General features: G+C 33.4%; 1 protein-coding gene across 1 annotated transcript in view; it reads left to right on the forward strand.

Moving 5' to 3' along the window:
* The window catches only part of LOC141605632 (protein NRT1/ PTR FAMILY 5.4-like), a 56952-nt gene that overhangs the window by 28033 nt on the left and 8252 nt on the right, over positions 1-20667 (forward strand). The window contains exon 3 of the mRNA XM_074424494.1: positions 6530-7044. Within this exon, the coding sequence (XP_074280595.1) occupies positions 6530-7044 (515 nt within the window). The remainder of the gene's footprint in view (positions 1-6529; positions 7045-20667) is intronic.

Consider the following 20667-nt stretch of genomic DNA (forward strand, 5'->3'; position numbering starts at 1 on the left):
CACAAGCTCTTAACATATCCTCTAAAGTCTGAATAGTCCTCTCAGTCTGTTCATCTATAGTTGGATGAAATACAGTGCTCATTTTCAAGGTCGTGCCCATACACTCTTGCAACTCTTGCCAGAACTTAGAAATAAACCTTGAATACTTGGTCGGAATTTCTCACTCGGAGCTTTTACTTTTCGGTTACTTGTCGTTAGGAGCACCTAGACCAAAACAATATTTATAACTTCACAAACAACTCTACTATTAGTAAATAGGCAAGTAAAGGTCGGATCCCAAGGGACGGGTATTGATGTAGGATTTTTGATTGCAAGTAGCGGTGTCTAAGGGTGTCACGATTTGGGGTTGAGATGAGAAGATCACTAAAACTAATTAGCAATAAAAGTAAACAAGCAAGATGATTAAAAAGGGATGTAAACTATTGATTAAAAGCACTAGGGTGTCATGGGGTCATAGGGAATTCATGGGAATTGATCATACAAACATATTCTCAAATTATAAGCAATCAATTATTGTTGTGATGGATCGAGTTGGTTTATATCTTACAATCCTAGGAAGCTTTGGGTCCCGGAGCCGAATAGATTAGATTGTACAACACCTACAAGTCGACTTAATCCCTCCTACTCAACTATATGCATGGTCTAATGAGACTCGAGTTGGTTTATGTCTTACAAGTCTCATTGAAAAGGTAAGTGATGGGTAAAAAATGCAAGGATTCATAGGCTCGCATTTCATCAAACATAACATGTGCATAAGTTGAGATCACAACAAGCAAGCAAATAAACTATGAAAACATATTAAATTAAGCATGAATCATCCCCCATGTTGGTTTCCCCTAATTACCCATTAACCCTAGTTAAAGAAACTACTCACTCATTATCAAATTTAGCATGTTAATAAGGTTGTCAATCACATTAACAAAGCAAAACATGATGAATAAATGAAGATAATTAACAATAATTAAAAAGGGATTAAGAGGATTATACCTACTAATGATTCCAAAATAAAGCAAAGAATAATATAAGTACTTGATGATTGATTGGAAGGTTGTCAATCTCCCAATAATAACCCAAATAATCTTCAATTACCCAAAATAAAAGATGAACAAAAGAGAAATTAAGGAAATGAGATTTGTATTAAGACTTGATTAAAAGTTGATTACAAGATTAAGAAGAGATTAGAATGATATAAACTACACTAGAGATTGATAAGAAGAACATGATTATCTAATTAGACTAATGGGGTATTTATAGTGGGGATTAGGTACACAAATTAAGGTTTACTAAGGGCTTAAATGACGATTAAATCCTTGAGGAATCGCTCCTCTCAAAAGAGATGCCGGTATCCTTTTTGCCGGTCTTTCATAAATATGCGCATCTTTCATGGAGCATGAAGAAAGGACGTATGGGACTGTAAGGGAATCCGAGCGTCCAAGGTGTCGGGACGGGCGGATTTCCTAGTGGCTGGACGGGCGGATTGTTGGGCAGGACGAGCGGATTGTGGCGTTGCTGGACGAGCGTCCCTTCTGCAAAGACGCTCGGATTCCCCTCATCTTGGACGGGCGTCTTCTTGGTTGGATGGGCGGATTGGGTCACAGCTCCCTTTCCTTCTTTTCTTCTTCCAATAATCATCCGGGATTTAGTCGGGGATCCAAGGATTTCTTCATCATTGCCCATCTACTATAATATGTACAAAGGCCTTCTAGTTTTGTCTTCTCTTTGATGCTTGGTCATTAGATTTGATCAGTTTAGCTCCATTTTGCCATGAAAATGCAAGGTTTGCACTCCTCTCCTACCAAGGAAACAAAACCTCAAAGAATATGCAAAACAAAGGACTAGAGATAGTAAATGATCCAATTATGCATTAAAAAGCATAGGAACAAGGCTAATTCGGGGACTAAATGTGCTCAAATAATGGTCACATCAATACTACCCAAACCAAATACTACCTTCCCTCAAACTCCTCCAACCCGTCACCCCCACACACGGTCCAAACCGTGTTAGCTCACGGTCCACCCCGGTCCGTCTTATTCGTTTTATTTTATTTTATTTTGCTTCTTTTCTTTTACGACAACAACATATTATTTATTATTTATTCACTTATAGATATTAATTATTAACTATTTATTAAAATACGGAGTATTACACTATTATCCCAAAAATGATGAATGAAAATGCTTATTTTTATGTTGTTTGGTTGGGTTATTGATTCAACCGAAATTTATTGTAACACTTTTAAATAAACGGGTTATTCGTGTCGGGTTCGTGTTAAAAGAGCTCAACCCTAACCCGACCCATTTATGTTTCGTGTCGTGTCCGTGTCAACCCAATTACATAAATGGGTTCGAACGACTTAACCCTAACCCGCTAACTTCGTGTCGGGTTCATGTCGTATTTTCGGGTCATGTCAATAATTGCCACCTCTAAAAAGGAGTATCATGGACAAGAGTTAAAATTGACTTGGTATACCGGCTAAGGAGTGAATGTGTGATACTTCAATTTGACCTAGTAAGGGTGTTAACGAAGTCGGGTTTGGATCAGTTTTGTTTGGGTCGGGTTATTTTCAGGTTTGCAAGAATTTGGGTCTGGTCATTTTGAATTTGGGTCATATTCAGGTGAGCTATTTTCATTTTATTTAGGAATAATGTACTTATGTAAAAATAAACATTCACGTGAGTCATATTAATCGGGTCTATTTGGGTTATAGGTCAAGCTTAGATCCTCACTTGCTTTTGCGCCGGGTTATTCGAGTCGGGTCATTCAGGTCAAAACAGTTTTGCAAGGTCTAACTTCAATGGTTTACGTCGTCGATTTGATTTCTAGCAAGCTCGTGCAATGGTTTTTTTATGTGAAACTATTCTTATTTTTAATTTTTGGGCCGATTTCACTTTCAGGATTTTTTAAAACACGCGATATATTTAATTCTCCCATCATCATGGTCATTTTTTTATCTTTGTTTCTACAACAAAGACAAATGAAAAAGAAGATGACTATTTAGAGTTACCAGTGTTGGATAACAAGTATATCGTAATAATGTGAATGATCAAATTACTTAAGAGAAAACATTCCTAAATTAAAAGCTAAATAATTAAGTGAAGAGCCCAAAAATGAAATAAGTAAACAAATGACATGTCTAAGGCACAGTTACTCGATGTTGTTTCAACAAAGTTGCTACCTTATGTAGCGGTTTTGTATTTATTTTTGAATTTCGGTAATATTAGATTATTAATGATATTGTATTGATGGAAGACTAGTTTATGGGAAACTCGCTTTTTAAGAGCGACTTAATCTTTATACTTGAGAAAAAAAAATTCGTTACTATGTAAACCTATTTAGGAGTCGTTTGGTTCACCATGGGAAGATACAAGTACCGGGAAGATTAAATTCATGTGAAGTTGAAAATCATGTGAATTGTAGAAATCTTGTTTGGTTGGATGTGGGAACTTGAATTCATGTGGGAACTCCCACTTACCTAGGGGGGGCTAGGTAAGTGACTTACTACATTATGTAGGAATTGAAGTTCCATAGGAAGTTCTACTTCCCATAAATTGGGCAACCAAACAAACCTTCATTTAGCTACTTCACATGATTTTCCAATTCCTATAAAGTAGTTTAAGGCGAATCTCAAAATACATTTTTCAAGCATTAAAAAAATTGTTGCCTCTCAGGTCCTCATCAAGTCATCATACATAAAACCCCTGTTTTGCTAAATAATCACCATGGTCCACGGCACAAGCTGTACCTGAGAAAATTGACCTGACCTTAATCACCAAGATCGAATACCCTGACACATGCCTAACGTGCACCTGAACAATGCACTTGAATTTGACCCACAACCCGAATTGACCCCACTCGATTAAAGTTGAACCGAATATTTAATATCGCAGACTAATTATTGTTCTTAGTTAACTTGATAACAACACACCCAAAAATATCTCGAATTCGAAACAAGCATACCCAGCACAAATTCTTGAAAACTTGAATTAATCTGACCCCTGCCCCGATGCCCGACTAGGTGACCCATTTGACAGGTCTAGCCGTAGTGGAGAATTTTGAGGCGTAGTGTGAAACAAATCCGAGCCCGTTTCATTACAGGATGAAGAAAATTTTTTACCTCTACCTAGAAGCATATTTTGAAGTAATATTATCTTCACAAATTCTCATTGTAGACATGACATATCTGTCACTCTGAAGTGACGGATACCATTTTACCTCACAAAGTATCCACTTTCTCTCTCTCTGCAACACTATTCATGTGGTCCCCTTTCTCCACTAACCCATTTTGTTACCATTTTAACTCACAAAATATCCGTCATAAATGGTGACCCGTCACAAGGGAGACCAATTGTATTATCTTTTATAATCTATATCTTCAACAATTGTACTTCTGACACATATTATTTCTAATACTTAATATGGCTAACCATTGAACAACAACAATAATAACAACAACAACATCAGAGCCTTGATCCTAAAATGATTTGGGGTCGACTGACATTAGTTATTCTTTAGAACCGTCTATAGGTGAACGCACACATCAAAATGCAAAAATATAGCAAAGAAAAAGTGAAAAACAAAAGGGGTGAAACATAGTAGTATAATACAAAGTCAAGGTAAAACTTATAGGTTTGAAAATCGAAGTCCGAATTTCTTTCATAAAAACTTATAGGTAAACCATTGAACATTTCATAAATTAAAGCTGTAAGGAAAGAAAATGTTATCAATTTCAATTTTGAAAATTTTTATTTTATAATGAGTTAATAATGAGGGTACTCGGTTTTTTTGGGATAAAAAAACATGCATTGAAAATTACGTGAATTATATAGGAAACTTGGGTTTTCTTTAGGAGATAAATGATTTGCTTCCATAACGGATGCCCTCAATGGGGTCCGTGCTGTGAAGAAAGATGGTATAGATAGAAGTATGTTTGATTTATGCATTAAGGATGTATGTAAGTTAACAAATTCTCTTGATTGTCGAGGAGTTGTTCACGTAAAGCGTGGGGGCAATACAGTTGCACACTTGACCGCTAGGCTTTGTTCGGTTGAGGGTGAGGAACTGGTTCATGTAATTGATTTTCCGCCCTCCGTCCTTTGTTTGGCGGAGTTGGATTTAATATAATAAGACCCACGTTTTCCCGAAAAAAAAAATGATTTGCTTCCTTTTCTTTTTACATCGTATACTATTATATAAGATCAGTGGGTGTTTTTTTTTCATTTAAGATGATGCAGAGCTAAGGCCCTGTTCTTTTGGATCAAAACGAATCGATCTGAATCGAATCAACTTATAGGATCTCAATCAATCGAATCAACTTATAGGATCTCGAATCAACTTATAGGATCTGATCAATCGAACTTATAAGATCTCGAATCGAATCAACTTATTAGATCTCGAATCGAACTTATAGGATCCGAATCGAATCGAGCTTATAGGATCTCGAATCGAATCAACTTATAGGATTTGAATCGAATCAACTTACAGGATCTGAACTGAACTTACACGATCCGAATTTAAATTAACTTAAATTAATTTAACTTAAATATTATTATTATTATTATTATTATTATTATTATTATTATTATTATTATTATTATTATTATTATTATTATTATTATTATTATTATTATTATTATTATTATTATTATTATTATTATTATTATTATTATTATTATTATTATTATTATTATTATTATTATTATTATTATTATTATTATTATTATTATTATTATTATTATTATTTTGTTGTTGTTGTTGTTGTTGTTGTAAACAAAAATTTTACAAGAAATTAGTGGGCAGCCAAGAAAGAACACTGATAAGAAAATATAATCTAAAACACAAGGTAAGATAATAACATTTTTCCGCTTTATATATATATATATATATATATATATATATATATATATATATATATATATATATATATATATATATATATATATATATATATATATATATTAGTTTGTTCATACATTATACTACGGTTACATTACGATAAAAAATAATAAGAAGAGTGATAATTTTGTTTTAAAAATAATAATGTATATATTTTGCGTCGGTTTTAAAAATAATACTCTGTATATAACTTTTCTAAAGTGAATTTATAGGATCTGAACTGAACTGAACTGAACTTATAGGATCTGAATTGAACTTATAGAATCTGAACTGAACTGAACTTATAAGATCTCGAATCGAATCGAACTTATAGGATCGATCTGAATCGAATCGAACTTGTAGGATCGATCTCGAATCGAATCGAACTTATATGATCTGAAGTGAACTTAAATTAAGTGACTTTAAGTCCAAAAGAACAGGGCCTAAGTAAGTTTGAGTTTTTGGCTCAATTTCATTATAAATTAGAATTTTATAATGACAAATTAACAAAATTTTATCTTAATAGCCTAGTTTGTCCCCGGTCCCATTGTATGTTAAAATGCTTTAAAAATTTAACGCGTTTTTTGTAATAAATTCGAAAGGTTGATGCACATAGATTAACTTTGACGTTTTGATTATGGAACAAATAAACTAACAGGGCTTGACTCTAATTACAATATCAACATCTTCACAAATACCACACGATATAATGATGCCACTCTTTTACGCGGGGTTATATATAACAGCCATCGGAGAAGGTGGCCACAAACCATGCGTTCAAACTTTTGCGGCAGATCAATTTGACGAGGACACACCCGAGCAAAAAAAGACCAAGAGCTCCTTTTTTAACTGGTGGTTCCTTGGGATTGCTATTGGTGGAATGACCGCCGTTGTAATTGTTACCTATGTCGAGGATAATATTAGTTGGACTATAGGGTTTAGTATACCGACCGCCAGTGCAGGGTTGGCGTTGCTGGTATTTCTCATCGGAAGCCGTACTTATAGGAAGGAGAGACCTGTGGGTAGCCCATTCACTCGAGTAGCTCAAGTGTTTGTTGTCGCCTATAAAAAGCGGGACTTCAATAATGTGGATACTAGTGAAAGATTGTGTTATGACGATGACGGGTTGAGTGGTTTGGAAATGCACAAATTGGCACATACTAATCAATTGAGGTAATCTAATGTTCATGCGGCATATCTAACATATGATTATTTATGCATCTTTTATACTAGGTACCTGTAGCATTTTTTTCTTCTAGTTGATGAATTCATTAATTGAAAGTTATATGCAGTTACAATTGAAGTTAAATTGATGAAATTTATTATTATTTAAAATTAAGTTATAAAAATATTTTAAAAACGAAAGATCACTAATTTTATTATATAGGAATATTTCATAGCAATAATCTAAACTATTGGTGCCTTTTTTACCAATATATATATATATATATATATATATATATATATATATATATATATATATATATATATATATATATATATATATATATAGAGAGAGAGAGAGAGAGAGAGAGAGAGAGAGAGTGAGTGTGTGTTAGGTTCTTGTAAGTTTTGTTTCTTATGCTGAGTTTGTGCTTTAAAATCTTAGCCACTAGATTATATTATAGATGAATGACCAAGATCTAATGTTACCCGTCATATAAAACCATTGTCATTTACTTATTTTCTCTTTTTTATAGTGTTACTCTTTTTTTTTTTACTTTGATTTTTTTATCTCCTTTTTTTTACCTCGTGTTATTATGCTGTTATTGTGCTTTTTAGTACGACTTTGATTTTTCTTTTCTCTTATATTTTTCTCTAATTTTCTAATTATGTTACCTTTTTTTCTTTTTCTTTTTGTACTAGATTTTTTTTACTTTAATTTTTTTTACTCTTTTTTTACCTCCTGTTATTATGCTGTTATTGTGCTTTTTTTTACTTTGATTTTTTTTACGACATTGATTTTTTTCTCTTTTTTTACCACATGTTATTGTGCTGTTATTCTGCTATTATTGTTATTCTGGTGTTATTGTGCTGTTATTCTGGTGTCACTTAGATTTTTTTACTACTTTAATTTTTTTACCCTTTTTTTACCACATGTTTTTGTGCTGTTATTTTGGTGTTATTGTTATTCTGGTGCTATTGTGATGTTATTCCGGTCTCACTTTGATTTTTTTTTACTACTTTGATTTTTTTACCACATGTTATTGTGTTGTTATTCTGGTGTTATTGTGATGTTATACAGGTGTCACTTTAATTTTTTTTACTACATTGATTTTTTTTACCATGTGTTATTGTGCTGTTATTCTAGTGTTATTGTTATTCTGGTGTTATTGTGATGTTATTCCAGTGTCATTTTGATTTTTTTTTACTACTTTGATTTTTTAACTCTTTTTTTACCACGTGTTATTGTGCTATTATTCTAGTGGTATTGTTATTCTGGTGTTATTGTGATGTTATTTCGTTGCTAACCACCTATTGCAAAAAGGTATTGTCATAAATTCTGAACAAAGTGATACAAGTTCCAAAGGCTCATAAAAGATCTGCTCAATTGATCAAGAGGGTGATAAACGTGTGAAAAGTCAAGGATCTGAACATTTCATTGACCCTTTCCGAAAAAGTATAAAGATAAAAAAGTAACCTGATCAAAAAGATCTATAATTGAAAACATGGAAGACCATTCACCTAAATTTCTTCCTAGACAAACGATATTGCTTTTTAGAAACTCGGAGTCAGTTTGCTAGGAGAGAACATGAAGTATATGAAATAACCTCATCTACGGAACTTGACAGTCATAAAAGAGCTCACTTTGTAATAGACGAACACAACTTGCCATTCTCACAATTACACGACATCTCACAAAGAGGTAAGCTAAACTAAGAACTTAGATCAGATCATAACCACCATGGAAATCAAAATACTCCGATCGGAAGAGCATCATAAAGTCAACAATGCAAAGTTCACACTTGGAAACAAGTTTATGTTTCTATGATCAAAATCAGGCGCAGTTCTGAAAGACAAAGACCATACTGTGGTTTAAAAATGAAACTTTGGAAAAATTTGAACAAACGATAAAGATCAGACATTGTTCAACATTAGGGGCTAAATCACGAAACCCTAACTACTAATTGGAAACCATCAAGCAACGAAACAACCACATGAATCGGAAACACCGAATCTTCAACAAGACCAATAGATACAGTATTAAAACCATCGATAAACCCTAAGTTATGAAGCTTCGATTCCATGACCGAGTTCAACACGTGATCAAACACCGAGTCAGGTGACTTACAGAAGAAGAATCGGGACGACATCATCCAAGAGAGAGATAAGGTGATGGTATGCGCGTAGATGTCGGAGGTTGGAGAAGTTGAAGAGAGAAAACGGAGGAGACAGTAAGGTGTTCGGCGGCAGAGTTAGGTGGAGATGACGTTGTCGCCATTTGTGAGAGAGTGAGAGGTGGTGATTTATTTTGGTTGTTTCATCTGCGTGAGATTGTTTTAATCTTAAATTCTCAATTGTTTTATGCAATTAAATCTCAGCCCTTCAATTTTTCTTATTTAATGGTTTAGATTTTAAAGCACAAACTCACCATAAGAACCAAACTCACGAGATCCCGCCTCTAATATATATATATATATATATATATATATATATATATATATATATATGAGGCAAGATCCGGTGAGTCCACCTATATATTTGAGTCCATGAGTCCAACAAAATGTATCACGCACTATATTTAATTAGTAACTAATAATGATTGCTCTTAAATAATATTTTAATCTAATATTTCAGATTTATTTAAATACATAACTCTAATACAACGAATAGATAATAAACTAATATGATAGTAACACCCATGTGAGTAAGTAAAAGCAACCATAATAGCGGCGGAAGTAGTGAAAGTCATACTAGCAGCAACGGGTGAAATTAATAATAATAAATGCAGGAGTAGTTAAAGAAAAAACAATGATGACGGGATAAGTGAAAATAATAGTAGCCACAACACATATAATGAAAGTAACAGTAGAAAAACCGGAGAGAGTATGATAAATTAAATAACAATTCGATTTTAGGAAAATATTAATTTATTTAAATATATGAGTTTGACAAAACTAACGGGTTAACCGTAAAAATAGCAGGAGTAGTTAAAGAAACAACATTAACCGAAGAAGTAGTAAACGTAATAATATTAACAGGGGATGTAGTGAAAGTAATAACATTAACATCGGGACTAGTGAATGTGTCTTATAATTTGTTGATTAATTTTACATCTCATCAAACTTTCAAGATATAAATTGTAAATGTATGTGTTAACCAAATTTAGCGAATCATATTTCATAAAAAATAAAATTTAAATGGTAAATAAAGGTACCCTGGGCGTAGCCGAGCATCAAACCTAGTATTATTCCAAAATTTAATATAACCCAATTTAATCCCTCTTATCCTACTCCCTTCCCAAATCAGACTTAGCAAATTTTTTTTACCGGTTATAACAGGTAATTTAGGAAGGAGATGAGTATATCTTTTTTATATTACTCCAAACTTTAATATAACCCAATTTAATCTCTCATATTCAACTCCCTCCCCAAATCAGACTTAGCTAATTTTTTTACCGGTTATATCAGGTAATTTATGAAGGAGATGGGTAAACAAATAAGAAAGACAATGAATTGATTACATATCACACTCTTATACACCCTGTGATATATCGACGTCCTGATACTGTTTTTGTGAAAGGATCCTTGAATCCAGCATAGTATTAAGATAAACGAATTTTTCCTGAACTAACATATTGTTATGATTAGTGTAGATCCCGCGCAAATGCGCGACTTTTTAGATGATAATGTAGAAAGACGTTAAATATTATATCTTCTAACATGCTTAAGCGGTATAATAAGAGAGAATATTTGATAGTTTACACACCAAATAACATTGGCGTTTTAACCGAATCTAATTATATAAATTACTTCACTATTAAAAATAATACTCCCTCCTATTCCCGATAACCTTCCCTATTCATTGGTGGCACGGAAATTAAGGGTGTTTGAATTAAATAAGTTAAAGTATTGTGGTGGGGTGAGATAATTGGAAAGAGAGAAGGTATTGTGGGGTATTATTGTGGGGTGAGATGATTAAAATAAGTATTGTTGTGGGGTAAGGTGATTAAAATAAGATAAAGTATGGGTATTGTGGGGTATTGTTGTGAGGTAAGGTCATTAAAATAAGTATAAAACTTTACTAAATAAGGAAAGAGGGAAGGTATTATGAATAGATGAAAAAGGAAAGAGGGAAGGTTATGTAGAATAAGAGGGGGTATATTATTATACAATTACATTTACCAAAAGAATGACCTCAACTAATGACCTAATTGAATAATAAAATTAGAGAATTTGCAAAAAGAGATAGTCAACTTGTAGTACTTTTATATCAAAAGACAGAAAAATAGAATTACGAAAAAAACATTGTAGAATATTTTGTCTCATACCAATTATTAATGCAATCCCGGCCACATGTATAACAAAACCAAAAAATCTCATTAATGTGTGTTTACAAATTTAAAATGAGTAGTAGTATCTGTTACACCCATATTTACGAAGGAGCCTTAACAAGACCATCTCGAATAAATAAGAACGTTACCATCTTGGTTGCCCGAAGTAGTACATATCACAAAGACCCTAAAGAAATATTTTATTAACTCGTTAAAACTTACATCGGAGATAAAAGCTATACAACTCGTCTTCTCAAACAAAAGTACAACTGGTGGAAAACTACATGTATCAACAACCTTTAAAGACTATGTCGCGCGATCCCTCCAAAATAGCTCATCAGCCAACGACAAACATAAAACACCTGAAAGTCTCACTGCTCACCATTTGCCGGCAATATCAAATGGATCACCGCATGCACAGACAAAAAAGAATATAACTAACAAACACCACATAAGGTCACTAACCAAATACAATGCAATTTGAAATAATAGCGCAATAGACATTATAAGTATACACGGCAATACCAACCTCCACTAACTCCCAACTCCATAGTAACCAATGGCCCTCATCGCAACGAGTAGCCGAGTTCCCATCGTAACAGGTAACCTACCCCTGCCGATGCCAAACCGCAGCGTGGACATCAAATTCCCGCTCATTGCAACGAGCGAACCCAACCTCATTAATGTGCACATCCCCCTTGTAACGGGAGTCACAAGAGGCGAAACAAGGGCGTGAAACCATCTCCCAACATAGGTCACCATAACCAAACCAACAACTCCCATAATCACAATTAAAATAGCAATACTATAATCACAACAACCATAACAAGGTAAACAATCGTAAACAGTACTGAGTAGGGAAACCCTACCTTTCGCGAACTCCATAGTAATAGCAACAATCACATTAATGCTTAGCAAGTATTAACATCATCTTCTACAACATTGATTATGCCCTATTATTACACTAATAGAATCGAATTAATCGATTAAAGAGTATTCACAAACTTACCACAAGGACATCTAGACTCCGGCGATGAGAAAGGTCTGACTCAAAACATCCCGCGCCAAGTTACATCCTTCCCTGAATGAGGTTCATGGTGAGGATCACAAGGGTAGAGAGAGATGAAGGAATAAAGAGAGAGCGAGAGTATTAGGTTTAGGAAATGGTAGAAATGATTTACGAAAAATTTTAAGTCGCAGTCGCCGCGTAACATTATATCGCGCTGCCACAAGCACTTAGTCGAGTAAGAAGCATACTCGGCCGAGTACTCTACACTCGGTCGAGTGCCACAGACACTCGATTGAGTGACCCTTACTAAGTCGAGTATTCAGTCTCCAATGCAATATAACTCCCCCACCTTCTCCCACTAAGGATCTCACGAGGTCAAAGGTCGGTCAACGGGTCCCTAATGAAGCGGGTATTACAGTCTTCCCCTCCTCAAAAGAATTTCGACCCCAAAGTTCGCCCCCACATGCTTGACAAAAGGTAAAAGGAATAAATCCGAGAGGCACGTGATACTAGATATGAATCATAAAACCGCATAAATCTTTATACATTATGCCCATGCTTATTCCGTCCATACCACGATTCCAACCCCCACACTGTCAACATCGTAACAAATTCATAACCATCATATGAACACCAATACGACTATGTCACCAAACATCACATGCTACATACGAATACGACACATTATGTCGCCAAACATTACATGAACATTACATGCTACATATCACCATTACCTTCTTCAACTAAAACAATTAGCAAAACTCGTTGCAGTTACCAAACTTAGAACGAAATTAATAATAATGTTTTTCCGCGATATTATCTAACCCCCTTAAAAAGAACTTCGTCCCTGAATTTCACTCCCAAAACAGACTGAAGAAAAGGAGAGCATGTTGAATCACACATAATAAGATACTAACATGAATCGATCTAAACTATAATTAGTGCATGTATACAAATGGTAGGTAACAAATCGAAACGTGTAAAATAGTTCTCACGTCACCACCACATATATATTCATACTACTTCAGATTCTACTTCCGGCACAATTTCTAATCACATCATTAAGCCATCACAACCGTAACGCCAACATCAACATAACATACACATTGTCCAACATGAAGAATTAACCTGGTCAAAATATCACATACACGAATAATGAGATCATGAACACAATCATATATATCATCCCTGGGTACTCGGTCGAGTAACATCTGACACTCGGTTGAGTACTGTGTACTCGGTCGAGTGACCCTTGTACTCTGCTGAGTGACCCTTGTACCTGACCGAGTACTCATATAGTAGAATGCAATTTTTAACATTTTACCAAAATGAAATTCCGAGCAACCTGCATAATTCAATACCAAGCTATCGAATAACCACGAAATTCGTGTCTCAACTATAACATAGTCTACGACACTCATTAGAAAATAAAATCTTGGCCTTATGGCCGGCTTATAACACAGAAATAAAAAAAAGTTTGCAAGCTAAACAACTAAATCAAGTCCGAGAGAAGTTCAACAACCAAACAAAAAAAAGAATCACTACTATGAGGTATAAAGCTCATGGCTCCGTACCCACATCCTCATCCATCTGGTCCTTGACCCCCACGCCAGACGTCCTTGCTCCACCATCCTCTCTAGCTGCAACAACATTATCAAACCATGGACCCTCCGAGTCAAGCTGGCTCCCATAGTTTACACCGCAAGGACCTGCGAGGCATTCGAAGTCATAGCTCGTCGGGGCTCCCCACGTAACCCTACCTACTCCATATCTATGGAAGACTCCGCTATTATCCCCTACTCCTCTCCACCATACCGTCGAGTACAAGTAGTTCCCACGTTTTGGAGGTACACTATCTCATGCATGTTCCTCAAAATCAAGGCGTTCGACAACCTCTCCGTGAGCTCACTCACCTGCATCCTAGGGCCAGGGAGTCGGGTAAGCCGGGTATTGGAACTGGTACTAGGGAATAAAGGGTACCTTGATCCCGACCTCTCTAGTTTCCCTAGCTCCCCGAGTCTCTCGTGGAGGTTAAGTCACTCTCTTACGGCGGTGAATCAACACTGGCCCAGGCATATCCTGGAGAATGTGATCAGGAATGAGGTAACTCTGGAGTAAAAGAGACACGTAATCATCCTCAGAAATATACGAAGGGACACATGCTGCACATCATTAATGAGCATATGACTCACACTAGATATGGGTCGGCTCGTTAACAAAGGAAGGAAACAGGTAGCCCCACTGTCCGTTCCCACATCCTCCAATTACCCCTCCTTGCCTTTTTCCAATCCCAAAAGTTCCGCTATCTCGTCCAAGGTCAAGTCAAGGTCGGTGTTCATAAGTTGGAAACTAACCGTTTTCCCAACCACATCATACTTATAGGAACCACATCGGCCGAGTGACCCTAACTAGATCGAGTATTTAGTCTACAATTCAATATAACTCCCCAACCATCTCCCACTACGGATCTCACGAGGTCAAAGGTTGGTCAACGGGCCCCTAATAAAGCGGGTATTACAGTATCTCCTATTTATGGTAGTAAATTAAAATTATATAGTTATTATATATTGTGGGAAGTGAGGATCAATCATAGAGCATTTCACTTGAGCGGGAAAATTTTAAAGAGCTTTTATTCTTTTAGTAGTAGGGAGAATTGGAATATACAAAATATTATATGATCTTAAAATATTTACATTTCTTATCAATTTTTTTAACAGAATCATACTTTCACCTTTCCATTGAATTCTTTACGTATTTCGTTTTGGTTCGTTCCATTTGATTGTTTACGTTGCCTTCTTTAATCAAATAACTGACCAAACTACCCGTATTATACTCCTCTTTGGTGATTGTGATACTAAAGTTGTAAACATAAGAGTATTTTGGTAATCCAAGATATAAAAAGATTAAATGTCCTACTTTTTTGTACTGTCTTAACATTTATGCAACTAGTAAATGTAAAGAATAAAATGGAAAAACTGAAGTATATTCCAGAGAGAAAAATAGAAAAATGTAAAAAAAAAAGAGAAAGAAAAGAAAAGAAAAGAAAAAAGAAAAAAAATGCGCCTTGCTCACGTAAAATAAAAGTAAAAAGTCATTATGAATAAGTAAAGAAATTATCTTGGTCGATCATATTAGCTGACAGCGGGCAGAGGTTATTAATGTTACTGTGTGTGTGTGTGAATGTGTCATGGGAAACAATGGATATAATCTTAGTCTAAATACTAGCTTAAAACTCATGCAAAGTTGCACGGGCATATATAAAAACATTTAAAAATTTTATAATCAAACATGGTTCTTTTGAGATTTATATTATAAGGTTAATTTTCCTTGCAAATTTGTTGCAAATCTCTGTATAGAGAAATTTGAACCAGAGTCAACAAAACGTATGCAAATGATGAGAGTTGTTATCCACCTTGTCCCCCACATGCATTCTCCTTATCCCTTCTACAATCGGTAAAACTAATATATCTTGTGTTGTGTGGAAAGTCAAATACTCAAGCAAAATATTCAATATTTTAAGTGATTGTGAATGGAGAAGGTAGAAACAGAATTAGGGGAACCTAGCTAATTTTACATGTTTGTCGATACTTTCTTTTGAAGCTTAAGTTACTCATGTTTATCAATAACTCGAGTAGCTAATTACAACAATAAAAGATGTTAAGAAAACAAAAATGGTTTTATGATCTTCTGTGAATTTTTGCCTCCCGTTGAATGAAAATTAATTTTGTTTTCCATCATCCTTTTTTAAATTGTTCGTATAAGCGTGCCTGGACAATTAATTACTTAAAGTTTATCGATTAAACTTTAACTAACTAATTGAACAATGTAAAATGTAATAAAATGAAAGGAAACATGCGAGTGACACAATGCTTTTGACATGGTTCAGTTTCACAGTCGAAACCTACGTCCACTATTCTCGATTAATAATTTTAGTACCTTTCTACAGATTACAAAGTTACCAATCCACTCGTACAACTAACTTTAGTTGTAACTCAAATGAGTACCGTTAAATACTCGATTTTGTCTACCTTACGTTAATAAGAAATTGCTTGATTGTTATTCTAGTTTTCACAATATGAACGAGTAAGAAACAATATTTAAGCGCTATTATCTTATGGCGATACTTAGAAATATATGCAATATAAAATAGCACACGACTTTTCAAAAACAATTTTAACTTGCAAAATGATTAATAAAAGGGTTTTTTTGATAAGTTATACCTTGAATCACTCATTTTTTCAAATCTTATACCTAAGATAACTTTCTTTCAAATCTTATACGTAAAATAATATTCTTCTAAACTTGATACCAAATCTTTAAAAAAAGCACTAAATTGACGATTTTGCCCTTACTAATTTGATGGTTTTTAGTGTTTGTAATTGTGGACGTGTGGGTTAATAGGTGGGGAAAGGGTGATGATGTTTAAGTAAGGGCAAGATCGTCAATTTTTTGAGATTTGGTATCAAATTTGGAAGAAAATGTAATTTTAGGTATAAGATTTTAAGGAAAGTTATCTTAAGTATAAGATTTGAAAAAGGGAGTTATTCAAGGTATAAATTATCAAAAAACCCTTAATAAAATTAAAGTTGTTTGCAAAGGATATTTTGTTCGAATATTGAAAAAGTAGTTTAAATGAATTATTATGTGTAGTATTTATAGTAGAGAGGGGATCTAGGTTCTCATAATAAAACCCTAGATTGTGTCGTGGATCTCGTGTAGATTAAGAAAAGAATAAGATTTATCTTTTTCTTATTTTAATCTCACAATATCTTAGATGAAAGATATAAAATAAATATAAGGAGATAAAATATCTATTACAAATATTTATTTAAGATCTTTACTATAAAACCCTAGATTCTATATAGATCACGTGTGAAGTATATAGTAAGTATGAGATCCAATCTTATTATTTAACCTATCAATATCTTAGTATAAGATATGGAATAAATCTAAATAACCATAAAGATATAAAATATCTTTAATAATAATCTTATTTAGATTTACGCTAATGTTTATTTACACAAGGAGTATCACACGAGTAGGAGACGGCTCATAAGCCTACTACATCTAACGTGAAACCCTAGTAAGATATTAGGTTAAATAAATTAGGGTTTAGATATGAATAAGTAGAAAACCTTAGTTAGCCACCTAGCAACAATCCATAAGTTGTCACAAAAGTCGACCAAACTAAAAAGGTAACTATATATTCATAACCCAATTTAAGTACAAACTTCAATCTACTATAAAATAGGTTTTCATTTAAAGAATATAAATATAAGATTTGAAAAACTATTTTCAAAACAATTTCAAACTCAAGTCGTGCATTTCTTATTACCACAGCTCAATTTTATAGCTAAATCTCTTATAACATTGAGTCTGGTAGGTAATGTTATAATCAAAACAGCTATAACTTTACTTACCAAAATTATTTCCTTAAATACCGTTATAAGACGATGACCTACGCTATCTAATCTTCCTGGAGATCTTCAATGTAGGATTCATCTCTTCAATTTGATTACGAGCTCCTCATTTTGAGCTTCTAATGCTTGTACTTGCCTTGTCTTGAAATGATCACCAAAAGTGCGAAGTGGATTTTCAAGGTTATAGCTCAAGCAGCTATAACATTACTTTAATGTGTCTTCACAAATCTTCAAAGTTATAGTCAAGGCTACTACAACATTGCTTGCTTAAATTGTAACCCTTATTCAATCTAACAAAGACTAAACAAACGATTACGAGCAACAGAGATATATAATAAAGTACTCTTGTTATTATCGAAACATGAACATATACTATATGGTCAAACAACACAGTATTAAGAAATAAAAAAAAGTATTTGCTCAAAATTTTCTACTCTAGAATTAAAGATTTGGTTAAACGAAAAGAGCTAGCATTACGTTACCCTTGTTAGTGAATAAGATTTCATCATTTTTTAGTTTGGAAAATTAAATATATGTAATCATATCACCCGACATACTTATTTATCCAAGATCGATACATAACGGGTAATAAGTTTCACAAATAAAGGATGGGTGGATGAATATTTGTACGATTAATGGATTTACCATGAAAGTTCACCCGATCGATCTGATCCATGGGCAATTACCATGAGTGTATCTCATTTAGATTGGGATTGGAAGCCTGCTACTTGGTTATCTCAAATATTTCAATACCTTGTATTTAATTAGTTTAATCACTTAAGAATAAACTTTTTGGTGAACAATTGTTGATGCAACCTTCTTTAATAATACTCCATGCATCCACGATTTTCTATTCCCTAATGAAACACTAACGTATCTCATCAAACTTATTTTACAACTCCTTTCAGAATGCACTTGAGATATAACGCTAATAAAAAATGCTAATTGGCCCTAACATATCAAAATTTGCAATCCACCTTAATTTTGGAGTATATAATGGGAATTGCCACCATCAAAAAACCTGTTCGACATTGAGTAAAGCCAAAGAGTGAAGGACCCCATGACTATCACCACTAAAGTCTTCTCTAATTGAAAATAACCGAAAAACTAAATATATAGGTCAAGAGCAGAACCCGAAATAAGTTGGAGTCAGTTATAGTATTTCGTAGTATGTTTTACAGAAAACTTGCATTTTTCACGTCTACTTCAACGTAAGTATGTAATAAAAATTCACTATGCAATGAGTATATTCATTATAGATATATATTAATCATACAAAAATAGAATTGTACCTTTTTAATTAAAAATAGCCCACAGTAGGCCAATAAGATAGTCTTATTTCTTATTCATCGAAACTCAATAACATCAACCTCATACTAAATTAACCTTGTACTAAAATTTACTTATGGAGTTCTGAAATTATAAAAATCAATCGGTTGAATTTAGCAAATAATTTCATACTTAAGTCGTGAAAAACTTGTATCTAAAGCTATAGTGCTTGCCCCATTCATCGATCTTATTACAAAAAGATGAATAGTCGTGGAAAAGTTAGTTATGTACTCCGTATAAAGAAGTATAGAAATTATAATGTTAAACTTGTAAAGACTTTAAAATTAGTGATACATGCATTGAGATGAAGAAAACTTTGAATATTTGATCAAAGTTATTGCAAATGGGTTGAAGGGCGTAATGTCGTAATCATTTGTAATTATATCTGATCTGAAAGTGTATTACTGATGGCATAAATGCTTAAAAAATTTATGCTTTAACAAAATTGTGCTCATATAAAATTGATAACATCTTTTGGCAAAAACAAAAGAATAACAGACTAATTCGTAGAATACCTTAACCTGATTGATTAATCACAAAAATAATCTAAATATCATTTGGTGGAGTAGGTAATATAAAGCCTCTGTCTTTCTTGAAAACTTGAAAGATGGATGATGAAAGTTAAATATATAGAGATTAGATTAGAAAAAAAATATGAAAGAATGATGAGATCATAATAGAAAAAGGAAGACGGTAAAAAATAGTCAAGGGAAGCTTATGCAATCTAGGATATTGCTAGAGATGTGAAAGAATGATGAGAGCATCAATTTTTGTCATAGAATATGGAATTACGTAGGTTGGTAACCAATTCCTAGTGAAATATTTTATTTAAGTTATAGATTCCTATTATTAGGGGGAATTTCTTATAGATATTATTCAATTAGATTTGTAAAATTGATGGAAAAATTGTGCTTTGTGTTAGTGGAAGGTTAGGTGGGAAAAAAAACATGTTGTGGTTTCTGTATTATTATATTATATAGATATAGATGGTATGTTATTAACTACTTTACTATAGGAAGACCTTTGAAGGCGGCGATGATGTTATACTCATTTTTAATAATAAAATCCAAATCTTGTACGAACAATCTTTATAATGTAAAATATGTACTTGCTCCGTACAATCTAAGCTACAAATGGATACTTTTGTATGCAAATAATAAACCCAAAATACCCTAATCTATCACTCCTCTTCTTACTCATACCTTTTTTTCTTTTTTTAAAAAGAGAAGCATTAAGTTAGCTAGATAGAAACCGTATAGTTTGAGAGAGAAGGGAGGGGGTTTTACCTAAATAAACAAAGAAAATAGGAGGGGGGGAATCACTCTATCAATAACAATTAAAAAAAATAAAATTTTAGTACGGTAATGAAATCTATTTACAAATAGATTCAATAAAGTTTTTGGTTATGTTCAAATAGAGATTTCCAGCATGTTGAATACGAGTTTTGGAGTGAAAAGCGTGATAATGAATTCATCAACACTAATTTCAAAATAGTGAGGGATAGGTGTGAAAGAAAAGTAGATATATATACATACATATTCATA

This window comes from Silene latifolia, chromosome 10, assembly GCF_048544455.1.
Source record: "Silene latifolia isolate original U9 population chromosome 10, ASM4854445v1, whole genome shotgun sequence".
NCBI lineage: Eukaryota > Viridiplantae > Streptophyta > Magnoliopsida > Caryophyllales > Caryophyllaceae > Silene > Silene latifolia.